The sequence below is a fragment of the Capsella rubella genome, unplaced genomic scaffold (assembly GCF_000375325.1).
Source record: "Capsella rubella cultivar Monte Gargano unplaced genomic scaffold, Caprub1_0 scaffold_8, whole genome shotgun sequence".
Lineage (NCBI taxonomy): Eukaryota > Viridiplantae > Streptophyta > Magnoliopsida > Brassicales > Brassicaceae > Capsella > Capsella rubella.
Window position 1 is genome coordinate 11,955,742 of NW_006238916.1, and position 27,495 is coordinate 11,983,236.

Below are 27,495 nucleotides of genomic sequence, written 5' to 3' on the forward strand. Positions count from 1 at the left end.
CACTCGGGTCAAGCTTGAAACAGTCTGATCCGGTTTAGCTCCAAAATACTTGAACTTTACCCGGTTTTGACTATGGCTCTAATTGGCAAAGCCTATGTTTCATAACCATTATTAAGTTTTATCTTAAGAGAGAAGAACAAAACAAACAAAAAAAACAGAGCACTGAAAGCATATTAAAACTGGCCTGACAATGTTACAAGCTCTCAGGTTTGGTCCTAAGTTTGCTTTTCTGATACTCTCTAATAATCTACAAATTTCGCTGTGCCATTTGTTTCGGGAACAAGAAATGCACGAGGGATCAAAATCTCTGGGCTGTCTTTCTCACCAACTAACCGAAGATATATAAAAAAGGGTAGTTTTCTCAGGTTGATACTGTGGCTGTAGATTCGAGAGGCACACTCTCACCTTTATTCAAAGCTTCCCAGTCTATCTCCCTCAGAATCTTAAACCGTTCCTCCATGGATACAAACCCAGCCTGAGGAACAACTATACCGGGACTTCCAGCTTTGTGAATCAGAATAATACTGGTGGCCATCTCAGGTCCATGGAGTTTTCCCGTTAACAAGACTCGTAGTGGCATGAAAAGTGATTTACCCTGTGACCAGCATCAGAAAAATCTCTTGTAACGCTTGTTCATTCAAGTTACGCAGATTTTGTTTCAGTATTAACTGGATTAGAGATTTGACTAACTTTGCGTTTCAATGATTTGCCAAAGGCTTTCACCCATTTCTGCCAAGCACCTTGTCCTTCTGCTAATGCGCTTGGAATCTCACCGCTGTCATAAGCAGCTATGAGGCTGGCTGCTACTTCATGAAGCTTGTCTTCCACGGCAGGCTTAGCTTCAGGGCTGCATCAGGTGCAGCGAAACTCAAATCACCACAAACTCAGAGCTCCAGAAAGCCATTAAAAAGTGTTTATTGAAAGGAATGAGGCGATGCAGGACGAACAAATGGTTTGATAGTTACCTAGCCAATGTAGCATGCAAAGGATATGAAAGCAAATTCAAAAGCACTTTGTCTGAATCTGTCACCAACTCAATCCCATCCTTGAGCAGCTCGACAGCTTCCTGTACTTCAACAACAAGCTCAAATTTGGTAATTCTGTACAGAAAATATCTGTTAATCCTACATCTTTGTTGGGATCAGAAGAAAGTGTGGAGTCATGATCAGAAACCTTACATCTACAAAACTCCCCTCAGATTCTGTTAAGATACCGGCACTCTTCCATCGCTCACCAACAAGTTTTGTTAGTTTTTCATTTGGAAGTGCCCTCAGATGTTGACCATTCATCCATCTTTGAGTTTATGGATACGCCACATTGAAGCTAATTATTAGCAAAAAGTATAGAACAAACAGAGATACGAAAAACAAGAGAGAAAAAGATTTCAATAGCTAAGCAAATTCTATAATCACCTTAATTTTGTAGAATCGAAAATCGCACCACTTTTGTTGACACGTTCAATAGAGAATTTTTCAACTGCAAGTCAAAAACCAAAATTCAACAAATTAGTCAGAAAAAAAAAGGATGGCGATAAAGATTATACAAAGCAAAATTATGTAGTCAACAAACAATTTACCAAGATCCTCAAGTGTGAAAAATTCATTTTCAGTGCCGTCACCCCAACCTAAGAGTGCCAAATAATTAACCATACCCTGAGGCAGATATCCCATTTCTCTGTACTGTTTCATTTTCAAAGGAACATAAAGCAGAAATTAGAGCAAGAATCAACAGTTGAGTAATCTATGATCAACAGTAAAGGCAATGACAGCTATAAATACCTGGCCTACAGAAGTCGCCCCATGTCGCTTTGACAGTTTACTTCTATCAGGGGCTAGAATTAGAGAAACATGAGCAAACTGAGGCATCTGAAACTCCAGAGCCTACCATTGATTGATGCAAACAGCAGAAAATCAAATATTTCCCCCTACCTTTGGGATCACATATCTTTCCAAAGCAATTGATAGAAACACACAAAAAGTTAGTGCTTACCTTGTAAATTAGAGCCTGCCTCAAAGTATTAGGCAAATGTTCTTCGGCCCTGAAACGAAAGTTAATTAATAAACTACATAATCAAGCATGTTAAAATAACAAGTTCCAAAGGAAGACACTGGAGTAGTAGTAACCTTATAACATGTGAAATAGCCATGGTAGCATCATCTACCGTAACACAAAAATTGTAAACAGGTTGGCCATTACTCCTCATGACAACAAAATCTCCAAGAGTATCCAAGTTCCAACATACCTTCAAGACACTATCACACATGTTCAATAACCAAACCAGGTGGCTTTTTAACTAGATCACCAACCACAGGTTCCAATATCATCCTATCCAACCATCGGTTAAGGATAATATTAAAAAAAAAAAAAAAAAAAACAGCATACCTCGCCACGAATCAAGTCATTAATTTTCAAAGACCCTTCCTTTGGCACACGAAACCGATAAGTAAAAGGCGTTCCCTTTTCCAACTCTTGCTCTATTTCAGCATCAGTAGCGGTTGCCCATTTCCCAGTGTAAACTGGAGGCAATTGTTTTAACTTTGCAGTCTCCTTCATCTTTACAAGTTCCTGTACAAGCATTACATTTAATTAGAGTCAGCACCATAGTAAAAAAAAACATATAGAGACAAGTAGACAACAAACAATAGGGTTAACACGAATTTGAAGATTCTCACCTCACTGGAGCAAAAGCATCGATAGACATGACCTGATTCTAAAAGCTTCTCTGCATATTGTTTGTAAAGAGCATTTCTTTCAGATTGTCGATACGGACCAAAGTCTCCACCAACCCCAGGACCTGCAATTTCAATCCCAATTGGCATCACACCACCATTGAAAAACATCTGAACTAGCACAGAGAAGAAGAATAAGCAACCTTCATCCCAATCAAGACCCAACCATGAGAGATCCTGAAGAACAGCTGCTTCAGATTCACGTGTTGATCTCTCCAAATCCGTGTCTTCGATTCTCAGCACGAATTTGCCTCCGTTAGACCTGTAAAACTCCATCAGTAACAAACCCAAAACTCCCAAAATTGTTGTGTACTACATAAAGGAAAACAAAACTCTTAACCAGATCACCACGAACCTCGCGAACAAGTAGTTGAAAAGAGCAGTCCTTGCTCCACCTACATGGAGATTGCCAGTGGGAGAAGGCGCGAAACGAACTCTGACAGACCCACCATTATTGCCGGGTGAGGAACACGCAACCACCGCGAAGCTTCGCCGAGAACAGTCAAATAAAGAAGACCGACGCCGTCTCAGGAAAGCAGGAGCAAGCTCCGGTAAAGACCTAACCTTGAGCCACGGCGTATTGAAAACAAGGCTCGCCATTTTGGTTGCGGCAATTTCTTCTAAAGTCTCGATTTTTTTCAGAGGATAAAAGGATTTAATCAGAAGAAGAGAAAGTCGTATGCTTGAAAATAAATAAATTCGATAAAAGCCTCAAAACTTTTATAATTTTAAAGTTCCATCCCCATATTATGTTTCCTAACTATATGCTCCCTGTTATAAAACGCTAGATTTCAGTCATTGGAAAAAGTGTAGTATTTAAGGAAGTGACGCTATACCGTTGGAATTTGGTTTGCAAGTCGATTTGGTCGGTCCCCGACGGTTGAGGAGCTTTGTTTCTCTCCGGTGATTATGATCGACGCACTCTGCTGACGCTGCCCTCTCTCTCTCTCTCCACCACCGCAAATAGTCATCTCTGTTTCACATAATCCAAAACGAAGGCAATGCATCAAAGATCTCAGATAATAAAACAAAGGAAACTCACTTTTATAAAGAAAAATAGCTTCGGATTACACACTAACTCTGTAAAAAAAATCAAAGCGAGATTCATAGACTTAGAACTTAGAAGAAAGCGAATAGATAGAGAGAAACCTCTGACTCTGACATGTTCGCCTCTCCTCGCCATTAGAATGTTCTCTCTCGAATTCTTTCTCATATATTTCATTTCTTCTCTTGGTGAAGACTGAAGGAAGAGACTCTCTGATATAATTTTGGTTTCTCTGTAAGAAGTAATAAGAAGAGATTATGAGTACAACTCAGTATATTTATAAACAGAGGTGTTCAGGTTGTTTCAGGAAAAAAGGAAATTTCCTTTGTTTATATACATGTTATAAATAAAAAAAAGGAAATCACTTAATTAAACTTTTTCCCATTAAAAAAAAAATGGAAAAAGGAAAACTTAGGTTTTGTTATTACGAATCTTTCCTTTTACAATAAAGAGTCGACTTCAACGCGATGACGTCATCTTCTTTTCCGTTGACTAGGGGAGTCAACGTCAGAAACCTCTGCCTCTCTTGGAGGGTTTTAGTTGGGGGAACAATTTTATCGAATTTGTCAATTTGATTCGGTGAAGGGACATTGAGCATTTTAGCTTTACCCTGTTATTTATATAACGCTAAATATAGTTTATTGGAGTTACTTTGATACCTGTGACATTCATTCATCCATAAGATGATTCTGATTAAAACTAATGTGTTGGCATTATCATTGAAACTAAGAATCCATGGAATTACACAAGTTAAAAGCAATGGTCTTTGCCACTTCAAATGATGATGAAATTTAATACTACACAGACAGTAACATTGTTGCAGAAACATAACATAGAAAGCTGCCTCCACATCTTTCGTGCAGACAGAGATGGCAACAGAAGAAAACATTCTGGTTAAACGCTTTATATGTTTGGTCTCTGTTTCAATAGACCATCAAAGCAAGAAAGATCATACATCAGCAGGCATATACTAACTGGTCCTAAGTCTGACCGTTGCTACTTGAGTCATCGGGATTACTGGCTTGAGCCGGAGGAGGAGGAGGAGGAGGAGGAGTGTCTGGCTGTATCAGATCCTGCAGCTCCATGACTAGCTCGTTGCTCAGGTCAAACATTCCACTGAAATTGCCATCTCCTAAGAAAACTGGAGCTTCCTCGTTAACAAAAACACCAGTCTCATGTCTAACCTGTAGATTCAGAAGCAATCAACAAAACTTTATCTAAGGAACACTGAATCTGATTCATCAGAGGAAATGATGCAGAGACTTACCTCATTCTGACAGTCGAAATCGTCAAAAAGTAAACACTCGTCATTGACAACAGAAAAGAGATCTAGCATCGAATTTAACTCATCGTCATCATCTGGAGGTACCTGAGGAACCTCAGGAAGAGGTGAAGAAGACATGGGAGCGTGAGCTGCAACATCACTTGTTAGAGGTGGAAGAACTGTGGCAGTTAGTGGCGGTATATCAGAGACGCAAGAGTCTGAGATGACTCCTGCCAAACAATCTTTAGGAGCAGTTGACTGAGAGTCCGTAGCAACTATACTGGTTTCTTTGCTAGGACCAGGACCGGCGTGTACTGCAGAAGGAACAGCTACAAGATTCTGAGTATCTTCATCTTCCTCACCACTCCAATCCTCGTCCTTAAATGGAGCTCCATACTGAGATCCATGTCTTGGTCCAAGCCCATTTTTCTTAAAGAGAACGCAAAGCACATAACTATCCTGCAGGGCACAACAACAACAACATATTAATTGAGTAAAACTTGCAAGAAATCAGTATGTAACAAAAAGGAGCTTGTCTAACCAAAACCCATTACCTGAGGAACATTCTTTTGAGCGAGTACTTGGTCTTCAAGTCTATATTCATGTATGACCCAATCAGTCCGATCACCACGAGGTATTTTCCCGAAGTGATAAATCAGAGTTCTTATCTTCCCCACGACTTGGTCATTGTAAGAAACATCTCTGTCTCTTCCTGTGGTCTTCCAGTAACCACATTCAGTCGAGCGGTTAGCCTTACCGCCTTTGGGATACTTCTTTTCTCTTGGGCAGAAGAAGTACCACTTGAGATCTCCAGTCCCGAGACATGATCTCTCTGTTCATTACAAAAAAAAAAAAAAAAGAAACAAACATCTTTTAAGTTGAGAGACAGATATAAAGCCACCAAGAACAATACAAGTCTTATGAAAGAATTGAGTTACCAGGTAAATCAGGTGGTTCGAACTTGTAAATGTCAATCTCAGCAATGGCATTAACTCGGAACTTTTTCCCCAATACTTTCCTCTTCAAGTAATATCTCACAAGTTCAACATCAGTCGGATGAAACCGAAATCCAGGTGCCAAGTTAGTTTTCCCCATAGGAAAGAAGAAACCCAAAGGAGAGTACTTTCACTAAACTAAGTAACTTCCCTCACCAGTAACTCTCAGACTCACACAGTAACAAGATTGAGCAAAATCAAACACTCTTGACTAAAAAAAGAAACGACAGTGAATTGTGAAGAAGCTAGGAAGAAGAAAGAAGAAGAAGAAGAAGAAGAAAACTAGAAGGGGGTTGAACTGAAAGGTTTAAAGTAAAAGTGGATTGTCTGAAAGCACCACAACCTCCCTCTGCTCATATAACCACAGTCACACCAAAGAAACGATGGATTCTTCTTGCAGATATCAACAGACATCTGCTGTACAACTCAATCGAAACACCTAAAACGCACATCAAAACAAGAAAAATTTTAAGCATGGAAATGTAACAAGAAATTCTAGGGCTAGTTTTGATTTTTGTTATTTGTCTTTTAACTGATCAAAATTTGGTAAGCAGGTATAGTTTCCACTGTAAAAATATAAGACTTTGATCAAAGAAAGCATCAAAATTGATGTAGCTAAGATCAAACCCAGAAATCACACAAGAGAGAGAGAGATGAAAACCCATTTTTAAGAAACAGAGAAGAAGAGAGAGACCACATCGGAAACGTAAGCATACCAATGAGAAACATATAAAAGCGTTATGTAATAGAAAGAGAAAAGAGAAAAGAGATGAGAAGTCGCACCCGTAGGAGAATGTGAAGCGGAGGAACAGACGACTGTGGTCGGAGGAGAGAGAATGAGAGTATAGCTTGAAGGAGAAGCCAGGGGGAAGAGTGAGTGACTGGTGGGGTTTAGGGTTTATATAGATCTAATTACGCGTTTATTATTAGACAGATACAAGCTAGTATGTATTTGTATGTGATTATTTTGTAATTTTTAAATAATGATTAAAATGTAATAAAGAGACCACAAAGTCAAAAACCAAAATATATACTTCAAAAGTTACATTTTTGGGTTTTTCTTTTACACTATTTGTGGCATAAAAGTATATGTAATTTGATTTTTGATAGTTCAGTCTAGTCTTTCATATGTGATAATTAGAAGATTTGAAGATTTGTGATAATTAAAATATACAGTATGTAGCTCTTATCTTTTTTTTTTGTCAACAATATAATTTTCAATTTTCTCCTCCAAAATGCGATTAATCAAGATGCATTATATATATATATATATATATATATATATATATATATATATATTAGACACAAATTATTTGGAACACTTAAATCAAATTTATAAATAAATTGGAAGCTTTCTTTTTTTTTTTTTTTTGGGACTATATATAAATTGGAAGCTAAAGGAAACGAAGTAGCACTCGAGCTGAGCTTCCTCATTGGCCTGATGACTTCACCAATACTTTTATTTTATTATTATTAAATACTTCTCCCCTCCACAATTGACTATTTGACTATTAAGTTTTGTTTAACATAAAGACATTTTCTTTGATATGAAAAGTAAAAAATGCAATTGGGAAGAGATTCTTTAGGAGTACACTACTTTCCTTTGTCTATTTAGTAATTTTGTTGATCTCTCCCTTTAACTCTAATTCTAGATTTAAGAAAATTTGCCAGCGAAAGTAAATTGTATATTTTTTTTAATCATACGGTACGTGACTAAGTTCCATGATCCTTAAGCACATCTCGACATGTTCCAAAAAACTTGCTTATGAACTTATTTGACTACTAGTATTGAAACTTCCCATTTGATACTTGGCTATAATCACCAACCGAAGAATAATTTACGAGACTATGAAAAGATGACTTAGGGAGAGAGTGATATAGTTCACATTTTTTCATTAAATATCAAGTATATATGTTAAGGGATTCGTTTCTTCTGGCTCAGACTCTGATTTTAACAAAGACAAAGAAAAGATAATACACAATTTATACAATAATATCACATCATCCGTTTTAACTAGGAAACAAATTAAAAACAAAACATTACCCTTTCTTTTGTCCTCTGTAAAAAAGGGTTTGTTTTGAGCTTTTTGGGAGGAAGAAAAATTTTAGGCTTTTGCCTTCTTTTCTCCGACAAGTAGAACAAGCAAGTAAGATAACAATCAAACACCTCTGCAAAAATCATATTCTGTACACAAACTGTAGATTTCTCTTCGACGTGTGACCGGTTTCTTCTCCCAAGTTCGGATCTCTCTTCAGACTTCAGGCATCTTCTTCTGCCTTTGGTTGGAAGGATTCTGTGATTGCTACTATGAAAAAGGGTTCCTCAAAAAAACACATATCGTTTTATGAGCTAACCCCACATACAAAAAGTATGCTGCGAATTTTTAACCCTAATTTGGTTGGTTCTTTGGAACATCACAATATCCCATTTAAGACCCGTTGGTAGTAATCATATTGCCGTGTCCGCCAAGCATCTAAGCTACTGCTAATGAGAGAGAGCACCAAAGAGACACATTGCTGGTTTTGTGATCCCCCAAAAAAAAATTAAGAACAAAAAAAAAGGAATGAGAACACTGTAGTGGATTCTTGTGAAACAGATATAAATTTATTCGAAGGAGTTTAAAAAACACTTACCTCTTCAGTTAAACTTAGATGGAACCGTTTTCTGAGGTTCTGAATGGTTCGCAGACCACCTTTGAAGCAAGGGAAACCCGAATCCTGATAGAAACAACACCAGTCAATGTAATTATTCACAAAGTAAATAATTAGGCTTGCTGCCAGATTATTTATAACTGATTCTGGTTAGTAAAAAGAAACTAGAGAATATGAACCTGTAACATTTCAACTAAGAGAATAATCCGCTCTGCGTGCTTTCTACATGTAAGGAATCCTTGAATGCATAGCACCTAATTAGGAAGAATTGAAAATTAATGGCCATTCCACATAACTACTAAAGATGAAAAAATCGTCTAAAGTGACTAATATGTGAAAGGTGCGAGGACAAGCCATGGGGATACCTTGAAATAGTCAAAGAACTCACTTGGAACCCCGTCAGCATCAGAGTCCATGACCTGGATGTGAGAAGCTTTTTTGTAAATTTAGACTCAAGGATTCAACAGGTTCGCAGAAGGAAACATGACCAAAAGAACTTTCAAGTGTTTTACCTCAAGAAGTTCACGAGTTAACTTAAACGGGGCACTCTCAAAGTTTACGCCACCAGGAGAATTCGAAAGCATAAAACCGAAATCAATGTGTATAATGTGACCCTCTTCATCCAAGAGAAGATTTCCATTATGACGATCTTTTACCTAAAGAAAAGGCAAGTAACCATGGGGACATGGCAATAAAATAAAATGTCAAGACATGCTACTCATGAAACAAAAAAAATGGCATCAGAACGTGTAAAACCTATTTACCTGCAGAAGGTAACACACCAAAGAATATCCGGCCATACTCTCAACAAAATTCCTCTGCATAAGAAGCCAATTCACAAAATTACATACAACAAGGCACAAGTTCGTAGTTATGCACATAATCCTCAAAATTTGAACCAATCAGCTTTTTTTCCTCAAATAATTCATAAAGATATGATACTGAAAATCCAGTGCAAAGAATGCAATTTAAGTAATTCCATCCCTTCTCCCGTTTTATATAACATGTTTAACACACTGAAGTCAAGCAAGTTCCTGAAACAAAATAACTAACGTTCTGGTTGAATAAAACTATTAAGACCTACCAGCAGTACATTACCTGGGCGAGCTTAAAACTCGGAGAATTTTCTTTATACTTTGCAACAAAGAAATCACGTAGGCTTGTTATGTTGGGATATCTACTTTTGATAGAATGAATAGAAGCCTGCAGGAAAAAAAATGGTTCTCTTTATATACGCTTTCAATGTAACAAAATTGATTACAGGATAAAAAGTAGCAACTAAACAGATGTGCAGAAACTTTGTTGCTAGTCCAACTGAAGAGTTCTGGTTTACATAATTACCGTATCTGGAATTGTTTCTATAAGGGCTGTATAAGAAGATGTAACCAAGACTTCATAAGGACATAACCAGAGGGGTAAACCTGCTTCCTGGAATATATCTAGTACATGAACAATACAGTTACTTTACAAGGCGAACAATCCTTATCTTAAATAACAGAATAAGTAAGCCTGAGAAGTAAACACGGTAAGGCATACACTAAGATATAGGATATTGAGATATTGGTAAATATAAAAAAGTATCACCTACCATAAAAGTGAGAAATGAGTTGCACAGCAAGATGTTCCTGCCTACAGTCGTCACCGCTCTTCACAATAATCTGCGAAAATCTAGAGTTACTTAATAACAGAGATAGAAAGGAATAGCAATGGAAAAATGGTCAACACACAAGGACACAATTTAATAAAGATTTAGCATGTGAAGTATCTAACATCTTTGGTATCAGCTTTTCAATGTCATCAAACACAAAACTCAGCTGGAAAGAGAGCCAAAAAAAAGTGTATCACAAACAAAGTCTCTCAGAAAGTTATCATAGACTCATGCATCAGTCATCACTTTAATGTCTAAATAGTTGCCGGCTTGGATGAAAAATACTATGATCAAAATAGGACGAGTGTCAAATAGTTCATAGGTATTTTCACTTATGAAAATCGACATCACACTAGACCTTAATATTCCTTAATCAACATTCTGGAATCCCGAATTACAGTCCTTTTTGACAAACAGAAACCGTTGGGTACTATATCAAACTGATTGAGGCCTTCAAGGTTCAAAACATGTAGAAATTCAATTTCATCAACAAAAGAACTTAGCTTAGAGGACTATACCCATTTGGAAACAGAAATACAAAAGATGAATGGTTTGGCTTTTTGTAGCACTTACAGAACGCAGGTCCCAACCAGGTAATTTTCCATATATTGAAGCATTACGGATTCTGTCTCGCTTTCCCTCCCAAAGTTCACCTGATAAGGCATCACCTTCTTTCAGCATTCCACCGTTGGCCTGTAAAAGAATAAAAATTAATAAATAAGGTTCAACATTAAAAACAGGAAAGAGAAGAGGATGATATATATTCTATGTTTAATATTCATTCACCCTTGGTTGTGCATCCGATGAATCCTGACCAGCCCCTTTAAGAGGAAGGCCTGGAGGTGCCTCTCCCTTCGCTGCAGCAGCCTGCACGGGTGGTTTGATTGAGGATTAATGTAGGGTAGAGAAACAACACCAAACAGAGACATATAATTTCAATATCTTGATTTTCTAACCTTGGACACCTTAATAAAGTGCAAAGCATGTCGTAAAGACAATAGCAAGTAAAAGTACTAAAAACATCGACTCAAATGAGTATAAGAAGAGCATAGCATGTTGGAAGGACATGATGACTCAGATAGTTAAAGTTAGTTTGATCAAGAAACACTCACCCTTACTTCCTCCATGGCAACAGTACTTGGAACACGACGATGTTCCTTTTTACGTGGGGCTGATGGATCAGGAATGCCTTCCATTCTAAGTCCTGGGTCAGCCGTCACGACCACCCTTACCCATTCAAGATCAGTGTTCAGCCCAGTCCTTGGGGCCTCAGCCATGACATCATCAAGTGAATCGCTCAATGATTCAAGAGCTGAAGTACGATTCTCCACAGAGAGACTTACGTTGACAAGTTTCACCTTCACTTCTGACTTAGGAGTCATTGCTTGATCAATTGCTTGGGCAGTGGACAGCGACATTCGGTCAGCACTGTTGCGATAAACTTCCTGCGTAGTCCATAGTGGATAAGCCCATGGAGGAGGTTTTTGCAAGAAGGCGTCTCCGTTTGCCAATGGAATGCCCCCTTTAGAAAGCTTCTGGGAGTTAGACGTATCCTTAGCACTGCCGCAACAAATATCAGAAACAAAAAGAAATGGGAGATTGTTATCATGAAAAGTTTATACACTTTGTACGATTAATGAGATATAGAATAAAAGGTAACTTCCTATTAAAAGCTGTAAATTGGTACGAAACCTAAATTTACCTGGGTGTTTCCGCTTTCAAAACTTCTACGGAGATCATGTATGGCGCCTTTTCTCTAGAATTCAAAAGAATGCATTCGTCTTCAGGAATATGGACCACGCGATAAACTCCTCTCCCCATTGGAAAACAAATTCCTGTAAGATTATTTGATTAAAATTATGAATTCAAGTTCGTATCTGATAACAAAACCATTAACCACAACAGAAACAATGTTGAAGAAAATAGAAACAACGAAAAAACATCTATCGTACATTTGAATCATGTATGCAACCAAGAAATGATATAAGACAAGCAACATAATTTAGCTCTCAGCAACATAAACAGGGGAAGAAGAGTTCAGATACTATTTCAGATAAAGATACATGACCAATCTAATGTATGCCGGCTCAATATAACTGAATGACACAAATAAAGTAAACCTCCAAAGAATAACTCCTCTAAAAATCTAATCTCAGAAAAATACCTCCAGTGGTTTCAGCTTCTGATAAATGAAAATTGATCTCTGCAAGAGACTACAACCAAACAAAAGAAATATTAAACTTAGTCAACTGCTACAATGGTAGAATTTGACGCCTTTAACTTAATAATCAATTTGAAAAGTAAGGTGGAAAGGATCACCTCCCGAAGAGCAATCTTCCGATCTTCTATGGGAAAGATATCTACCAAACCATATGATGTTTCACATAAAGCTTGTACAAACTCCAATGACTCGTGGTAAGCCCCTTTCCTGAACTGTGATGCAGTATTGTTTGGTAGCGGGGGCTTACCAGATGGAGTATGATCCCGCTGTTTGGGTGAGCCTGGACGTTTCTGCAATGGTTATAATAAGAAACATTGGCATGAGATGATACAAGCACATATGAAAGAAAATATGTCAATCATAAATAAATAAAAAATTGAAATCGAACAACCACCCTGTTTCAGCCAACATTTGTGTCAAGTAAAATTCATAAGTAGAGATATACGATTGTTTCCTACAAGAATCTTGACTAACGAATCTGAAGATATGGATCGAATGTAAAGTAAATGTCAAAACAATGTAAATGTAACCAGTGTCTGCAATAAGAAAGAAACACAAAAGACAAAGTCAAATAAAAGGCAAACCTCCTTGTGTTTCTTAGATCCAAACAGTTCAGAATCTTCAACAGATTGGTCACGATCTCTAAACAACTTGCGGAAAAAGTTTTCTGTCCCAGGACTGCTTTCAACTAAGCCATTGCTGCTATTTTCAATTTCTGAAGCAGGATTTGTATCTTCGGGGTGTATACGGAATAGTCTTTTGAACAGAGAAAATTCTGGAGATTCATCACCCTCACTTTCATTCCCATCATCAGCCTTCACAATGTCTTTCTTGTCATCAGATTTTTCCTTAAAGAACTTTTTAAAAAACCCCTCCCTCTCATCCTCCTCACCAGATTTCTTCTCGGTATACACTGTTCCATTGGTTTCATTCTTTTCATTACCAGGTCTCTTGTCATCATTTTTTTCCCTGAAAAGCTTCTTAAGGAACCCATCCTTGTCCTCATCGTCCACTTCTTTAGAAACTTTGTCTTCCTCAGGTTTGCTGTCACGGAAAAGTTTCTTAAAAAACCCTTCTGAGTTTGGGTTTGCCTCCTCGTCCTCGTTTTTACTCTCCCGTAACAACCTCTTAAAGAAACTGTCTGAATTTGCACCCAATTCCTCTTCATCTCCCTTATTATCTCGTAACAACCTCTTAAACAGCCCATCTGAACTCGATGTCAATTCCTCGCTTTCTCCTTTACTACTCAAGAGCCTCTTGAAGAACCCCTCGGAACTATTTGTTATGTCCTCATCTTCTGATTTATTGTCTTTCAAAAGACGCTTAAAGAAACCCTCTGAGTTAGGTACTGGTTCATCACCCTCACCTTTGCTGTCCCTCATGAGCCTCTTGAAGAATCCTTCCTTTTCACTCTCTTCATCATCTTTTTCAACTGACTTTCTAAACATTAAAGCATCTCTGACTTTAGGACTTGGAATAAGTTTCTTAAAAATCTTATTGTCCTCAGCAGGTAACTGACTACCATCATCCAGCACATTGGTCCCCGGCGAAGGTGAGAATGACAAAGACTTCTGGGTGGGAGGAGATAACTTTAACGAGAAGAGCTTCTGTTTTGATGACAAAAGCCTATTAAGGACCTGATTCTTGCTCCCTGGGGTTGAGACATCATTCTGTGGACGCATGAGAGGAGACCACTCACCCATCAAGGTAGCTGCAATTTGACACTTTTCTTGAATCCTGCTGATGCCTTCGTTATCGTCAGAATCCTCCAGCTCGGCCAACAAAAACCAATGCACTTTCAGCGCGATTTTCAGTGACTTGGCAGAGATGTCTATTACAAACTTATCAAGAGATGGGCTTGGTTTGTGCACCATCATGTAGCAAATCTGGAACAGATAACTCTCAATACCTGATAAGGGAAGGGTGTACATCCTATTGCATAAGTAATCCCTAACACCAGCATGTGGGTGCTTGTACAGATAACTAACTGCAATCCACTCACAGAAGAAGGCAGAATCGAAAAACCTAATAAGCCAACCATTAGAACCGGTGTCGCCGATGATATTACTGTGTGAGGTAATCTCACGAGGTGACTCAGCCGAATCTCCTCGGACCAGGGATAGAAACCGTCCCATGGGCATCCTGATCAGCCAAGCATAGAAAGCCCTAGCTCACAGACGCAAATCATCCGTCGAGAAGACAGATCCAGGAGATGCTACAACAAATCAGAACCAGATGAACCTCTCGACGATAACTAAACCCTGGGATGATTCGTAAAACCTTAACTCAAAAACCTAATAGACCTTTCTATAACCTCCAAAAGCTCAAAATCCAAATGCCCTACGAATTTTGGCTTTAGAAAGCTAAACTCTCCCACGCCAGCAAACCTAATCGCGCGAGAAGAAAGAAAGCACAGCAGCACAGAGATTCCTCGTATGCTACTCAATCCAATCGCCGGAAACCGAAGGCGATCGGAAAATTCCCCAGAAACCAAAACTAAATCACAGGAAAAGAACCAAGCGATCAGCTATAAATCAAACGATAATCCCGTTCTTCCTGCTCCCGAGATTCTCAGCTTGAAAAATTCAAATAGAATATAAAGCAAAACCAAGTAGCACAACCGGCCGGAGTAGATCGCCGTCGTCTCAGCCGGGAAGCGGTTTGTGGTGGATACGGTCGTCGTCCTTTGCTGTTGGTGGCAGACAAGGAGAGAGAGGGGAAAGTAAATTATTATTATTATTCGCAAACACTTTGAAATTATTTTATTTTATTTTTAACTTTTTTGAGGGTTTTTTTAAATTAATTTAATTTTTGGTCTTTAGTAAATTCGTAGGAGAGTACTATTTTAAATTTAATAGTTATTAATATATATAAAAAATGGCGAAGGGAGGGAGGGAGGGGATCTAACGTGCGCTGGAAAAGTCCACGCGATCATTTGAAAATCTTCGTGGGCGACGAAATAAACGTGAGATTTGTCCACGACGACGACGAACACTCTCCGACAGTTTCTTATTTTCTCCTCGACAGTTCATTTTAATCATTTTTTTTCTTCTTTTTAGTCTAATTTTCATTTTTCTTTGTAAACCAGTCTAGTATTCATTAACCATTATAATTTTAATTCTGAATTTGATAAAAAGCTAATCATTAGTAGTAATTAATTAATTTTATTTTGCAAACATCATTAGTAACTAATTAGTACCATGAAAGAAAAGAAAGTTATAATTTGTGAGAAACATTTTGTTTTTTTCCTTCACCAAATTTATTTTCAAAGAAGGTTTTAATATTTGCAGCAGTAACACTTTAAAAGACCGTATAAGTAAGTTCATCAAGTAAGTCCAAGAACATACTTATATGTATGAGGCTTTTGAATGGAAAAGTATATGTCTGTCTGGACACCGGAACTTATATGTCTGTCTGGCTTTTGAACTTATACGTACGAAAGTACATCATACACACTTAGAATCTGATGATAGCTAGGGAGAATCATGCACTTTGATTTCATGATATTTTGTTCAGTAATGAAAACCAGAGCAACGAATAATAATAACCGATAGCTGAAATAAAAATTTGGACCAATGTGGGAGGCAAAGTAATAACATAAACTAAAGAGTAACAGAGAAACCGATATGGTCCCAAAACAGAACACTCAAAAACACACACATAGTTTTAATTAAGCTCTAAAGAGACCCTAAAACCAACTTCATGAAGGCAAATCTAACTGGTGAAAATGGCTCAGGTTTTTTTACATACTAGAGGAGAACAATACGAACAATACGGCGCTGAATAGAGCTGTGATCGAGATAGGGATCAAGGTGGATCCATCGTTCCCTTGAGACGGGTTTGGAGCTAGTATACCTCCTGCTGAGTCCGGTCCAGCAGCAGCAGCAGCTCCTGGAGCAAGACCTGAAAAATTGATTCCAAATTAAGATAGTTCAATCTCGTATAAAAAGTTGAAACCAACCAACTAATACTGATACATACGGAGAAAAAGGTAACGCATCTCTCAACAATCAAAGTCTTTACATCCACACACACACATTTTTTTTTTGCCATGATCAGATAACTCGTTTTCTATTGCACACTTATTTTGAAAGCTCCAAGCAAGAACCAGGGAGATCAAAACAATCCACAATTTCTCTCTTTTTTTTTGTCGTCACACAATTTCTATTTATAATTACCAATTGACAATTTAAAAACATAATAAAGCATAGCATTGCATGAGACAAAAAAAAATGAAACAGTAAATTAAGAAACAAATGATAAAAAATCAATAGAGGGAGGAAGTACAAAATACCTGGAGCAGCAGTAGGAGCAACAGATACTGCAAGAACAGCAGATAAAAATATAAGCATTGTAAAGTAAATAAATCAATAATTCACGACAACAACAACAACAAAAAATTCAAAAAGATAAATCTCAAAATAGTTAAAAAAAAATGTAGATCTAAGAAACCGCTATAAAAAAAAAGGAGAGATCTAGAGAATGGGAAAAGAAAAAAAGGAAAAAAAAAAGAAAAAAAAAAAAAGAAGAAAAGAATAGATCTTACAGCCACAATTAGCAATGGAAGGAGCGTGAAGCTTGCATGCGGCAGGAAGAGTAGAAGCCTTAGTGATGTTCAAAGTAACTCCAAGAGAGGCACTGCTCTTAAACGCTTCACAGAGACACTCAGCGTCAGTCTTGAGCACCGTCTTAAGCCCTGAGCAACACGTACCTTCCGGTTTCGCCACCGTGCCTCCGCTCGAGACAAATGATAAACAGTCAGCCATGTTGAGTATGAGAGTCGAGCAGTCTACAGAAGGAGCCGGCGCCGCCACGTGGTGGTGAGATGCGCTGAGTACTGAGACGGTGGAGAGAGATAGAAGGACGGCGAGAAGGAGAGGTGTCACGGCGGAGGAGAGTGCCATTGTGTGGGATTTGATTCTTTCTTGCTCTTCTTTCTCTCTTTGCTCTTCTGAGTTTCTGAGGAGAGAAAGAAAGAGAGAGGACTTTAATGGCGAGGGGAAGTGGAAAGAGTGAAGAGAGAAAGAAGAAGGGAGAAGAGGTAAATAAATAAAGTAGGTCGGTTTAAGGGTTTGGGGTAATGTGCAGAAACGATGACGTTTAGGTATACGTGTCATGCCATTTTCATATGGATGCGTGATCGTGGGGTCTTTTACGAAGAGACCTGCCCTTTCATCTTTCCTTGCGTTTTTTTTTTTTATAATTAAAATTCTTTCCTCAAAATTTAATAATTTGAAAATTGATCAGAACAAATTAATGCTATTTAGCTTTCATATTACGTACGTACGTATTAGGAAAAGTATGAACGCACATCCGAGTTATTCTTCCTTAATTGGCGCTATGTTTCTAACAATTAGGGGTTCCAAACAAAACAATCTAAAACTAATCACACCAGTGTTAAAAAGGTGGCTACTTTTAAAGAACAGAACATCAAATAATAACCAACTTATATATGGTCAATATAGAAAATACCAATCAATTTTTAAGGAAATATATTGTTTTTAAAACCCTTCTTTAGTGTTTGGCATTGTCAACTTCTTTGTGGTTGTGGATCGGTAATCCATGAGTCCATGTAATGGTGAAACGATTGTGTATGATTTAATTTTTCCTAAACCACCGACTTAAGTCGTCGTTGAACTAGAATATGAATGCAATACATACTTAGCTTAGCTGTAGGCTGTAGCATGTCAATATTTGCTTTGTATGTCCCACAAGTAAAAGAAGATAATTACTATACGTGAAAAAAGAAAGAAGATAGTTACTATATTTAGCTTCCACGATACACCTACTACATAGAAAGAAAAACAAAGAAGCAAGTTACTTCTAGGTTAATAACTTGCTCTTCAATTTTTTGCTACATACATGCATTTGTATTTGTATATTAAGGATGATTTGCCATTTGTATGTTAAAAGCAACAAATCTTATTTCTGAAAATGAAAAAAAGAATCTGGTTGGTGATTTGATTTGGTCGACGTGTAAAGATCATAGAATCGGAGCTATTCGGAATCGTAAAGAAGAAAAGCTACCTACCGACTTCAAGCATTACTGGACGGTAACTAATTTCCCTATTTTTTCCCCTATTTATTATTCGAAACTAATAACACTGTAATTGGGCCGTGAACCCAAAGCCCATCGATCCTGGCCTTACTAGAGTTCTTTTAACCTTTCGTAAGAAACAAATAATAAAACCACACCATAACTTCTATCATCTTTCGAAAACTGCCCCATAATAAGCAAATTGTATTAGACTGGTCCTGATCGAACAAACAATTTCAATCATCCTTGTTTATCGGGTGCTGCTAAAAACTTCCCTTTTGTCTCTCTCAAGTCAAACTCAATTCCCATGGACTTCTCCGTCAAACCTCCCGGCGGCTCACCTTCTCCGTCGTCCTCCACCTCTTCATCTACTCCTCACCGTTTCAAATCCACCACCACACCAACCGCTAATGCCGCTGCCGTCTCAGGAATCTCCCCTTCTGCCGCCGCCGATCGAGATCCGATGCATTCCTGGTGGGAATCAGTCTCCAAGCAACGATCTCGCATCCTCTCTCTCTCGTCTCTCCTCTCTGGCGATTCTCACTCGGAAGACGGCGACGTAACTCCGATCTCTTCTCTGGCTGATTCCGATCGGCCGGCGCTATCGTTACTTTCTTCTCGTGCTGCTTACTCATTGATCTCGTCTTGTCTTTGCAATCCAGCTTCTGGTTCTGGATCTGATCCGCTTTGTCAATGGCTATACGAAACCTACCTCTCCTCTGATCCCCCGCTTCGTCTCGTCGTCCTCTCGTTCCTCCCCTTACTCGTCGGAATGTACTTATCTCGAATTCATTCTTTTGATTCGTCGTCTCTTCCTTCTCTCTCCGGATTCGAAGCTGTGCTTCTCGCAATCTACGCCGCCGAGGTTAAAGCTCGCGCAGGTAAACCTATACTCGTACACATTCCAGATCTCTCTCAGCCCTCTCTTTACCATTCTCCGAGAAACGGCGTTGACAAATCGCGTGATTCTAATTCAACCGCCTCCGTCGGAGTCTTGTCTCCGCAGCTTGAGCCTCAGATCGCGGTTAAGTCAACTAAGAGAGCTAGTATCGTTGGCGTGGGACTACAATGCTATTTCAAAGAGATCTCACAGATGCCTGCTTGGTCCAAGCTCGAATTCTGTAAATTCGCTGCTAGTTGGGCTGGTCAAGACTGCGACTGCAAGGAAAAGATCGATGGAGACGAAGACAAAGTCTTAGCACTGACCAATGGTTTTGGAGATTCTTCCTCTTTCAATGGCAGTAGTGGACGTAGCCTTGAGATCGAAGAGGATTTTGATAGATTAGCAATCAGAGAGAACGAAGAACACTCTAGCTCTGATGGCATTGGAGGAAGAGGAGTGAGGATTCCACTTCCATGGGAGCTGTTTCAACCTACGCTACGGATCCTAGGTCATTGCCTGCTTAGTCCATTGAATACTGGAGATGTCAAAGATGCAGCTTCCAATGGAGTAAGATCATTGTACGCAAGAGCCTCTCATGATTTGAATCCCCAGGCTATTTTAGCTACGAGGAGTTTAGTTAACCTCGATACAAGCGCAAGAACCGCGGCAAAGACCGTATCTACAGAGACTGTTAATGGTTCCTCAAATGTGAACACTCCAAGCAAGGCGAAAAAACCCGAGATTCTTCTGGCATCAAAGTGAGTCTAGTGTTTCTTTTAAATCTGAAAATTGTTTTGGTTTGTGTAGGTTATGATGTATAGTTGAATTTGAAACATGTGAGGGGAAGGGGACAAATGAAAAATTGCAGATTTGATGTAGAGTGTTTTGTGGTTTCACATTGTTGTGATGCTTTTAAGACTTTCTGAGGGTTAATTTGGTTTGGGTTAGAGATGTTTGTGAGAATTTGCGGTGGTCGATGGTCTTAGTGTTGTACTTTGTATGATTTTAATTGAACAAGGATGGTCTTAATTTGCGGTTGTGGCAACAATAAGCCTTTCGTATCTTTCGTTTGCCTTGAGTTTTAAGTCTTCTAGTTTTCACCGATCATATTCTGGATACCCTGTTGTTCGTTTTCCGTTAGTAACTAAAAAAATCCACTTTTTGTATACCTTATAACTAATTGTTTCGCATTTTATATTGTTTGTATCAAAACAATCTTGTTATGTTTCTATGTTTCTCTAAATAGTTTCTGTGTACATGAATGGTCGTTGATCTGCATGATCTGTGTAATTACCAAAATTGCAAAACAAATAGAAGAGGCCCAAATGGAGAAAAGGCCAATAACTAATGGAACCGTAAAAGCCCAAAGTTTTCATTACTTTGGCCATGCATATAATTTGGAGAGGCCGTTACTATTATGTAGTAACATCATGCTTTATGTTTGAAGCTAAAGAGTTTTGGAAGGAAATTACAAATCATTCGTCAATTTATTATATCATGTTGACCTCTTATGACTAATTTATCAGAACAATGGCCTATTTACTTTGGCACAAAATCGAACTAATGATCCGTAAACATCATTCTCCATCGATTCAATATCTTCCAAAAAAAGTTTGATTATTGGTTTTATTGTTGATAGTCCACATTATTATGAATCAAATTCACACATAAAGGATAGCCCATAAGTTACATCTGTTTCGATTTTAAGTGGGGATGTTGCATTGAATATGACAGCGTAACGGCACCTCAGAAATCAAACACCCAAATCTTGTATTAATAATAAACTAAAACATCATTATTGTGCTACATAAATGATTATTACAAAAACCCTAATTAGACATTTCGTTTTCTTTGACCAAAAAAAACAATTCGTTATCTAATTAGGAATTTCCGATAAAAACAAACTTCGGATAATGATTAGAGGTGGAATTCGCAAGAGTGTTAACTCCTCTAATCCATAAATTGACCCAACAACAATAATATCAACTCCAATAAATACGTCAAAACTAGTGATTAATTAGTTTATGAGTTGCCAATCATTACTGATGGAGAATAGGTAAAGCTTCCATTGATTAATCAAACATATTCAACACTTTTACTTCCTTGAAAAGTTCGCTCATTTAAATACCTTCCGTACACGGGTAAAGAAACAAATAACACTTTTATATATTTTACATTTTTGTTACAAGTACAATCTTACACTTGAAAAACCAAAACGTAACCATCGACCACGAGATGCTATAGCAAAGCTTATTATATCAACCAAATGATTATTAGTTAACAAGTTCATATATTAAAAACAAACTTCACATTTGTGTTTTTTTAGTTCTTAATTGATCGCTGAGCAAACCCTACGAATCTCCCCATCTGAGCCAGTCTTAACTTCTATGAGACTCATCTTGACCATCGACTTCCCGAACTCGGTTCCGAACTTCAAAGATGGTCGGCGTAAGCCTAATAACCTTTCAATGATGACTCGGGTCTCAGTGTCCTTCCATAGGACTAGGTCAGATTGGAGAACCACGCGACTTGACCTCACCTTTCTTAGGAACGATGTGTCAAACCTGTCAACACTTCCCTCGTCTAACTCGACTCGGGTGCCTCCATTTTGAGGGCACCGAGCCTGAATCAGGGGGACAAAACTTGGGTCGATTGATGGGTCGGGTTGTCCTGTGCCGTTGAAGTTAAAGAACCTTCCCCTTACTAGACCGCAGCCAGCAGTTCCTATTGTGTGTCCGCCTGGTCAAAACCAAAATTTACTAAGTTAGCTAGTTGGATATAAATATACCAACAAATGGCTAATTATTTTCTGAATAATTCTAAAGTGTTGCATTTGTACTATATATGCAATTACACGTACCAACAAGAGTTACGAGGTCTAATGTGTTGAGAGTTTTAGCAGCAAAGTCTTGCTTCTGCTTACTGACGGGGTCGCTTGGTCCGGGCAAGTTCACGTCTGAGGCTTGCGAGATTCGGCCGTCGAGACGTCCCAATGGCACTTTCCAGCTTTGCCCACCGCTCTGCATAAACCAATATTAAACGACCGTTAAACACGGCACCATGCTATAATATATTCCTTGATTGTAGGCTTGTAGGTGGTATATGTAATGCGTGTAATAATTTTAGTATGTTACCAAAACGACTGCGTCACGGGTAGCAAGGGTGAGAATATCAGCACAAGAAACAGTTCGAGGACAAGCAGCCTCAAGCCGAGTCTTAGCCTCGTCAATAACTTCGAATCCTCTCAATGAACGGTTGGGACCTGCGGTTCTCTCCGAGGCGTTACCAGCGAGGAGAATCGAGCCATCGCAGCCACGGACAAAGCAATCATGAAAATGCATTCGCAAAAGTCCAGGTGCATTAGCCGGGTTAGACCGGACATGAGACTGAACCACCGATCTCACGATAGACTCTACGTTTCGGCATCTATCCCCGTAAAACCCAACTCGCGGTCTTCGACCACCACCTCGACTTGAGACACGGTTCCCTTGTGCGGTTACAGCTGCAACTAATACTGAAAACGTTACTAATATGCATAGAAAATTATAACCACGACTCATTTTGTTTCGTTGAGTAACTAAGAGAATCTTTTAGCTTTATCAAAGTTGCTATTTGTTGTGTGTTTTGAGTCTGGTGTTAAAGGGTTTGTATATATAGGCAAAAAAAAGTCGCCCAAGGAGCAACTTCGACACACGACCCCGAAATTTATGGGAATTTTTTTTTATCATTATAAGCTTATTAATTTATTGATCATTAGTTAATAATTAGTTTACATTATGACGTGCATGAGTCGGTCCATTGAACATATATGTATGTATTATACATATTTTCAGTTCTTGTGGGAAACTATCTTTGTTTTAAGTTGTAGATTATTGGTTAGAGAATCATAGTTTGATCAAACGTCCCTATAATAATTATTTGGTATATATAAACGAAAGGCATCTTAAACTGGTCGGTAGAATGGAAATTACAAATGTGGTTAGCAATAAACTGGTAAAACATTTGATTACTTAATTTGGTTTACGTGTTGGAGAAATAAAAGATACACTAAGAAAAATTTATCAAAAAATTACACTAAGAAAAAAATTAGAATGTGAGGTGGTACCACGCGCAATAGTGATGTTTTATTAGGTCAAAGATTGCTTCATAGATTAGTTTGATCAATTGCGTGGGGATAATATAGTTTACAACGTTTTTTTGGTCAGAATGTTTTGTGGTTATGGATAATATTTTTGTAACGGGCATATATAGTTGACTTTTTATAATGATTAATTCGTCTGCTTATAATGGTAAATTAGTTTTTCTATTCTTTTGGATTTACTACTAATACGTACTACTAATGATTCTACGAAGAATTAAACAAATCTAAAGTATTCACCGCCACGGAATCTTTCAACCATCGATGGGAAAAGAACAAAACAAAGAGAATATGGATATGTAACGATGACTGTAGTTAGTTAATCACTTTCATAAGTTGAAGTAATTAACATGTAACAAGCTGTAATAACATAACATTAGTATATACTATATATACTCGCAGCTGGCATGCATACATATGTGTAACTTTCTTTATGACGAAAAAAACGTGTGTGACGACCATTCAATTACAACTTGTGTGTATATTTTTAATTAATCATTCTTTTTAAGCTTTAAATTTTGGTCTTTTGAGTTTTTTTTTTTTCGTCGCCAGAAAGCATAACACTCTAAAGAGTTTGCAACAATCCTAGTTAGCATAACATTCTAAAGAGTTTGAAATCATCCTAGATATAGGAGTTTGAAACAATCCTAGTTATATAATTATCATTTTGTTACGAAAATTCGACTATACGATCAAGGCAAATACATTGTCAAAGGATATTAAACGGGGGAGATACATTATGATGTTTAACTAATGATTATAGACTTGGTCAAATAAACCTTTTCCACAGGCCAAATTTAGATACAATTTTTTTTTCATGTATTCATTGTTGTAAAATTTGCAAAAAATTAAACATGCAGTGAAGGAAAAAGTTACCATTTTAAGAGATAATAATGATAAAAAGAGTATAATTATGAACTCAAATGAAAAAATCTAACAATGAAAAGCTACAGCACTGTAAAGAGATTAGCTATACTAGGCGGTGGAAAAAAGAGGAATGTACGTATAATTTGACTGAGGATGTCTTGTTTAATGAAACCACCAAAAGACAACTTCCAATGGCATAATTTTACATTGACTAGCCTTTTTTGCTCTTTTATTTTCAAAGTCAACTACTTATTATTATTATTATTCCTTTAAATCATTTTCAACAATGATTAGATTCATTTTCGAACAGTGAATCCCAAACTGATCGTTTCTAACTTTTCTTCTTGACTTCACTTTACTTTTATTTTATTTTTGTGAAGTCTATTCAAAATTTCATTTAAACATTTTACAAATTATAGATTAAATAAATTATAAGGAACGGATAAGAATTCATAGTTCAACGGTTATATTGTTATTAATATAAATGATGTCAATTTTAAAAATATAATTAAAAAAAATAAAAAAAATTCAGAGAAGACAAATTTTACCCATCATGCACCGAGCAATAATATTCATCACCTAGTTTCCTGCCGGGAATTAGCGAAAAACCTCGTGCCACCAAATTCTTCTATATATATATACTATTTTATGAAATTTAAATGGTGGTTATTTTTTTATATCTTTAATAACTTTTATTGCCTCGAGTTGAAAACTAATGTTTGTGGTATTAACCCAATTCATCGTATATATATATATATATATACCTAATTGTTATTCTATATTTTTTGGACAAACTGAAATTGTTATTCTATATATTTTTTTGTTTTCTTCTTCTATATTTAGTATTTACTGTATATGAGATAGGAAATGTACAAGATTTTGTATTTTTTTGGGTCATAAATAGCAATACTATATAGATATATATATAAACATGGAGAATTACACACATACATATATAGTATAGTTGAATTTCTCAAGTTTATGGATGCATAACTTTTTTTTTTCTTTTTCTCATGTGTGATTCAGAGACAAAATACAATTATTATTGATGAGTTCTTAAGAAAATCTTAAGTTAAGAAATGTTTTTTGTATCACACTTACATTGACGTAACTAAACACTTGGGATTTATGACCTCCATTTTTATTCATACTTTATATCATATCATAATGGTTAACTATTTTTTTCTTTATGAGTTAACGGCAGAACAAACCCTACGAATCTCCCCATCCAAACCCGTCTTGATCTCAATCTGACTCATTTTGGTCATTGACCTCCCGAACTCCTGTCCGAACCACAGAAATGGAAACCTTAGTCCTAAAAGCTGTTCCACGATGGGTCGGGTCTGGGGATCAGTCCATAGGACCTGATCGGACTCGAGGACTCCTCGACCATTCCTCAAGTTGTTAAGATACGACGTATCGAACTGGTCTCCACTTCCTGTGTCTAGTACGACACGAGTGGCAGGGTCGCCGTTGAGAGGACATTGAGATTGGATTTGAGGGACGAAACTGGGGGAGATGGTTGGGTCCGGACTTCCTGTGTTCTTGTAGTTGAAGAACCTGTTCCTAAACACACCACACCCGGCCGTTCCTATCGTGTGTCCAGCTGTTATATGTACCAAACGCTCTATGTGGATTAGAAGGTATCTCGACGGAATTTCAAAAACGTATGACTGTTATAAAATATAATCACTTATTCATTATATCATTTGAATAATGCTAAGTTAACTTAAGCCTTAAGATGCAAGAAATTGTTAGATATTGTTAGATAATGTTAAAATATACTCCATATACCATACACATGCTACGAGTCTATATTTTGTAGTAGTATACATTTAATATGTGACGCCAACGCCATGCATGTGGTTAACGTGTATAGTGGCAGAAATATTTCACAAACATATAAACTAGAATCGGGGGAAAAAATGTTTAAAACCAGTGCGCGAGGCCTAAACCCAACTTGGTTTACGTACCAACAAGGACAACGAGGTCTTGCGTATTAAGATTTTTAGCCGAGAACATTTGCCTCTGCAGGGCAACGGAGTCGGTTGGTCCGGGCAAATTGACATTCGAGGCTAGCGAAACCTTACCATCGAGTCGTCCCAATGGAACTGGCCACCATGGTCCACCAGCCTACACATACGTATCAAATTTATTTCCATTTAAAATATATTAAAAAAAACGATTATAAACTATGGACTTAATTATATATAATAAAAGTGGGTTATAGTTATACCAAAACGACGAAGTCACGTGCAGCGAGTGAGAGAATATCAGCACAAGAGACTGTTCGAGGACAAGCGATCTCAAGCTGAGTTTTAGCTTCTTCGATGACATTAAAGCCTCTCAACGATAGATTTGGTATCGCCGTTCTCTCAGAGTTAGGTCCGGCAAGGAGAATGGAGGCGTCACAGCCTTGGACGAAACAATCGTGAAAGTGCATACGCAAAACCCCCGGAGCATTGGCTGGATTAGCAAAATAGTTAGACTGCACCACAGACCGCACTATCGATTCTACATTCCAGCATGAACTACCGTAATACCCGAGCCGAGGCCTTGGGAGGAAATTGTTCCTGTGTTTGGTTGCAGTCGCGGCTAGGACAGTGAATAAAAGTAAGATAACGCAGCGAGGATTATAATTTGTAACACTTCCCATTTTGGTTTCTTCTAATTAGTTTTTAACCAAATGGTGCATATATGTAATCTAATTCGGATTACTACTTTTGATTTGTTGTGTTTAACAGTTTGAGATTTTTGTGTGTATTTATAGTGAAAAATAGCCCTAAATGATTCGTACAGTTAAGTGAGTAAGCAATGCCGTGCTACGATCATTAACTAATTGGAGCTACGTTTTACTGGTATTATAATTTTATAATCGTAATTTTATTTTAATTTATTGATTTGTTTTGTTAATATTGTATTTAAGCATATGAATATGGTCCATGTATGTACCTAACTACCTACACGTAGATTTGGGAGTTTCTTGTTTTATTTTTTCTTAATTTTTAATACCTCT

The 27,495-nt window shown here is 37.6% G+C and overlaps 7 protein-coding genes across 9 annotated transcripts; 1 reads left to right on the plus strand and 6 right to left on the minus strand.

Moving 5' to 3' along the window:
* Positions 1-97: 97 nt before the first annotated feature.
* LOC17876195 (glutamate--tRNA ligase, chloroplastic/mitochondrial) lies at positions 98-3,363 on the minus strand. Its single transcript, XM_006281723.2, has 13 exons — positions 3,085-3,363; positions 2,873-2,991; positions 2,673-2,794; positions 2,383-2,565; positions 2,124-2,242; positions 1,990-2,038; positions 1,779-1,880; positions 1,577-1,679; positions 1,413-1,476; positions 1,179-1,293; positions 966-1,066; positions 691-847; positions 98-595 (listed from the first exon to the last, which is right to left on the minus strand). The coding sequence occupies exons 1-13, from the start codon at positions 3,327-3,329 to the stop codon at positions 362-364; spliced, it is 1,713 nt and encodes a 570-aa protein (XP_006281785.1). The 5' UTR covers positions 3,330-3,363; the 3' UTR covers positions 98-361.
* Positions 3,364-4,467: 1,104 nt separating this feature from the next.
* Positions 4,468-6,905, minus strand: LOC17875415 (NAC domain-containing protein 82). 2 transcript variants are annotated; one of them, XM_023786933.1, is made up of 6 exons: positions 6,817-6,905; positions 5,977-6,472; positions 5,593-5,870; positions 5,144-5,497; positions 5,042-5,047; positions 4,468-4,958 (listed from the first exon to the last, which is right to left on the minus strand). In XM_023786933.1, the coding sequence occupies exons 2-6, from the start codon at positions 6,131-6,133 to the stop codon at positions 4,755-4,757; spliced, it is 999 nt and encodes a 332-aa protein (XP_023642701.1). In that variant the 5' UTR covers positions 6,134-6,472; positions 6,817-6,905; the 3' UTR covers positions 4,468-4,754. The 2 variants fall into 2 exon arrangements, with proteins under 2 accessions (XP_023642701.1, XP_006280680.1); XM_006280618.2 differs by having other exon boundaries at positions 5,042-5,497.
* Positions 6,906-7,982: 1,077 nt separating this feature from the next.
* LOC17876005 (phosphatidylinositol 4-kinase beta 1) lies at positions 7,983-15,263 on the minus strand. 2 transcript variants are annotated; one of them, XM_023780133.1, is made up of 16 exons: positions 13,139-15,263; positions 12,653-12,844; positions 12,498-12,546; positions 12,036-12,168; positions 11,446-11,893; positions 11,120-11,200; positions 10,907-11,026; positions 10,274-10,343; positions 10,027-10,124; positions 9,784-9,888; positions 9,450-9,503; positions 9,198-9,341; positions 9,051-9,104; positions 8,865-8,939; positions 8,668-8,751; positions 7,983-8,550 (listed from the first exon to the last, which is right to left on the minus strand). In XM_023780133.1, exons 1-16 carry the CDS (start codon positions 14,693-14,695, stop codon positions 8,449-8,451), a joined length of 3,366 nt encoding a protein of 1,121 aa, XP_023635901.1. In that variant the 5' UTR covers positions 14,696-15,263; the 3' UTR covers positions 7,983-8,448. The 2 variants fall into 2 exon arrangements, with proteins under 2 accessions (XP_023635901.1, XP_023635905.1); XM_023780137.1 differs by lacking the exons at positions 7,983-8,550; positions 8,668-8,751; positions 8,865-8,939; positions 9,051-9,104; positions 9,198-9,341 and having other exon boundaries at positions 9,770-9,888.
* An 829-nt stretch (positions 15,264-16,092) lies between these two features.
* LOC17874812 (non-specific lipid-transfer protein-like protein At5g64080) lies at positions 16,093-17,580 on the minus strand. The gene is made up of 3 exons (XM_023782415.1): positions 17,101-17,580; positions 16,849-16,875; positions 16,093-16,457 (listed from the first exon to the last, which is right to left on the minus strand). The coding sequence occupies exons 1-3, from the start codon at positions 17,456-17,458 to the stop codon at positions 16,297-16,299; spliced, it is 546 nt and encodes a 181-aa protein (XP_023638183.1). The 5' UTR covers positions 17,459-17,580; the 3' UTR covers positions 16,093-16,296.
* Positions 17,581-18,780: 1,200 nt separating this feature from the next.
* Positions 18,781-20,538, plus strand: LOC17875804. The gene has a single exon (XM_006280403.2). It carries the CDS (start codon positions 18,899-18,901, stop codon positions 20,234-20,236), a length of 1,338 nt encoding a protein of 445 aa, XP_006280465.1. The 5' UTR covers positions 18,781-18,898; the 3' UTR covers positions 20,237-20,538.
* Positions 20,539-21,616: 1,078 nt separating this feature from the next.
* LOC17877245 (peroxidase 69) lies at positions 21,617-23,084 on the minus strand. Its single transcript, XM_006280730.2, has 3 exons — positions 22,609-23,084; positions 22,335-22,494; positions 21,617-22,213 (listed from the first exon to the last, which is right to left on the minus strand). Exons 1-3 carry the CDS (start codon positions 23,032-23,034, stop codon positions 21,804-21,806), a joined length of 996 nt encoding a protein of 331 aa, XP_006280792.1. The 5' UTR covers positions 23,035-23,084; the 3' UTR covers positions 21,617-21,803.
* Positions 23,085-25,531: 2,447 nt separating this feature from the next.
* LOC17876006 (peroxidase 70) lies at positions 25,532-27,180 on the minus strand. Its single transcript, XM_006281700.2, has 3 exons — positions 26,716-27,180; positions 26,453-26,612; positions 25,532-26,085 (listed from the first exon to the last, which is right to left on the minus strand). Exons 1-3 carry the CDS (start codon positions 27,133-27,135, stop codon positions 25,667-25,669), a joined length of 999 nt encoding a protein of 332 aa, XP_006281762.1. The 5' UTR covers positions 27,136-27,180; the 3' UTR covers positions 25,532-25,666.
* Between the last annotated feature and the right edge of the window lie 315 nt (positions 27,181-27,495).

Excerpts from the sequence above, each read along its gene's own strand:
- LOC17876195 (XM_006281723.2), bottom strand. The coding sequence starts at position 3,329 with ATGGCGAGCCTTGTTTTCAATACGCCGTGGCTCAAGGTTAGGTCTTTA. Across the intron at positions 1,477-1,576 it reads TTTCACACTTGAGGATCTTG|TTGAAAAATTCTCTATTGAA; the intron begins GTAAATTGTTTG and ends TTTGACTTGCAG. Across the intron at positions 1,294-1,412 it reads TTCGATTCTACAAAATTAAG|ATGGATGAATGGTCAACATC; the intron begins GTGATTATAGAA and ends ATAAACTCAAAG.
- LOC17875804 (XM_006280403.2), top strand. The coding sequence starts at position 18,899 with ATGGACTTCTCCGTCAAACCTCCCGGCGGCTCACCTTCTCCGTCGTCC.
- LOC17874812 (XM_023782415.1), bottom strand. The coding sequence starts at position 17,458 with ATGGCACTCTCCTCCGCCGTGACACCTCTCCTTCTCGCCGTCCTTCTA. Across the intron at positions 16,876-17,100 it reads TTCCATTGCTAATTGTGGCT|TATCTGTTGCTCCTACTGCT; the intron begins GTAAGATCTATT and ends CTGTTCTTGCAG. Across the intron at positions 16,458-16,848 it reads TGCTCCTACTGCTGCTCCAG|GTCTTGCTCCAGGAGCTGCT; the intron begins GTATTTTGTACT and ends TCAATTTTTCAG.
- LOC17877245 (XM_006280730.2), bottom strand. The coding sequence starts at position 23,034 with ATGAGTCGTGGTTATAATTTTCTATGCATATTAGTAACGTTTTCAGTA. Across the intron at positions 22,495-22,608 it reads CCCGTGACGCAGTCGTTTTG|AGCGGTGGGCAAAGCTGGAA; the intron begins GTAACATACTAA and ends TGGTTTATGCAG. Across the intron at positions 22,214-22,334 it reads AGACCTCGTAACTCTTGTTG|GCGGACACACAATAGGAACT; the intron begins GTACGTGTAATT and ends GGTTTTGACCAG.
- LOC17876006 (XM_006281700.2), bottom strand. The coding sequence starts at position 27,135 with ATGGGAAGTGTTACAAATTATAATCCTCGCTGCGTTATCTTACTTTTA. Across the intron at positions 26,613-26,715 it reads CACGTGACTTCGTCGTTTTG|GCTGGTGGACCATGGTGGCC; the intron begins GTATAACTATAA and ends ACGTATGTGTAG. Across the intron at positions 26,086-26,452 it reads AGACCTCGTTGTCCTTGTTG|CTGGACACACGATAGGAACG; the intron begins GTACGTAAACCA and ends TACATATAACAG.
- LOC17875415 (XM_006280618.2), bottom strand. The coding sequence starts at position 6,133 with ATGGGGAAAACTAACTTGGCACCTGGATTTCGGTTTCATCCGACTGAT. Across the intron at positions 5,871-5,976 it reads CGAACCACCTGATTTACCTG|AGAGATCATGTCTCGGGACT; the intron begins GTAACTCAATTC and ends TGTAATGAACAG. Across the intron at positions 5,498-5,592 it reads CTCAAAAGAATGTTCCTCAG|GATAGTTATGTGCTTTGCGT; the intron begins GTAATGGGTTTT and ends TGTGCCCTGCAG.
- LOC17876005 (XM_023780133.1), bottom strand. The coding sequence starts at position 14,695 with ATGCCCATGGGACGGTTTCTATCCCTGGTCCGAGGAGATTCGGCTGAG. Across the intron at positions 11,027-11,119 it reads CATCGGATGCACAACCAAGG|GCCAACGGTGGAATGCTGAA; the intron begins GTGAATGAATAT and ends ATTCTTTTACAG. Across the intron at positions 9,889-10,026 it reads TAGAAACAATTCCAGATACG|GCTTCTATTCATTCTATCAA; the intron begins GTAATTATGTAA and ends TTTTTCCTGCAG.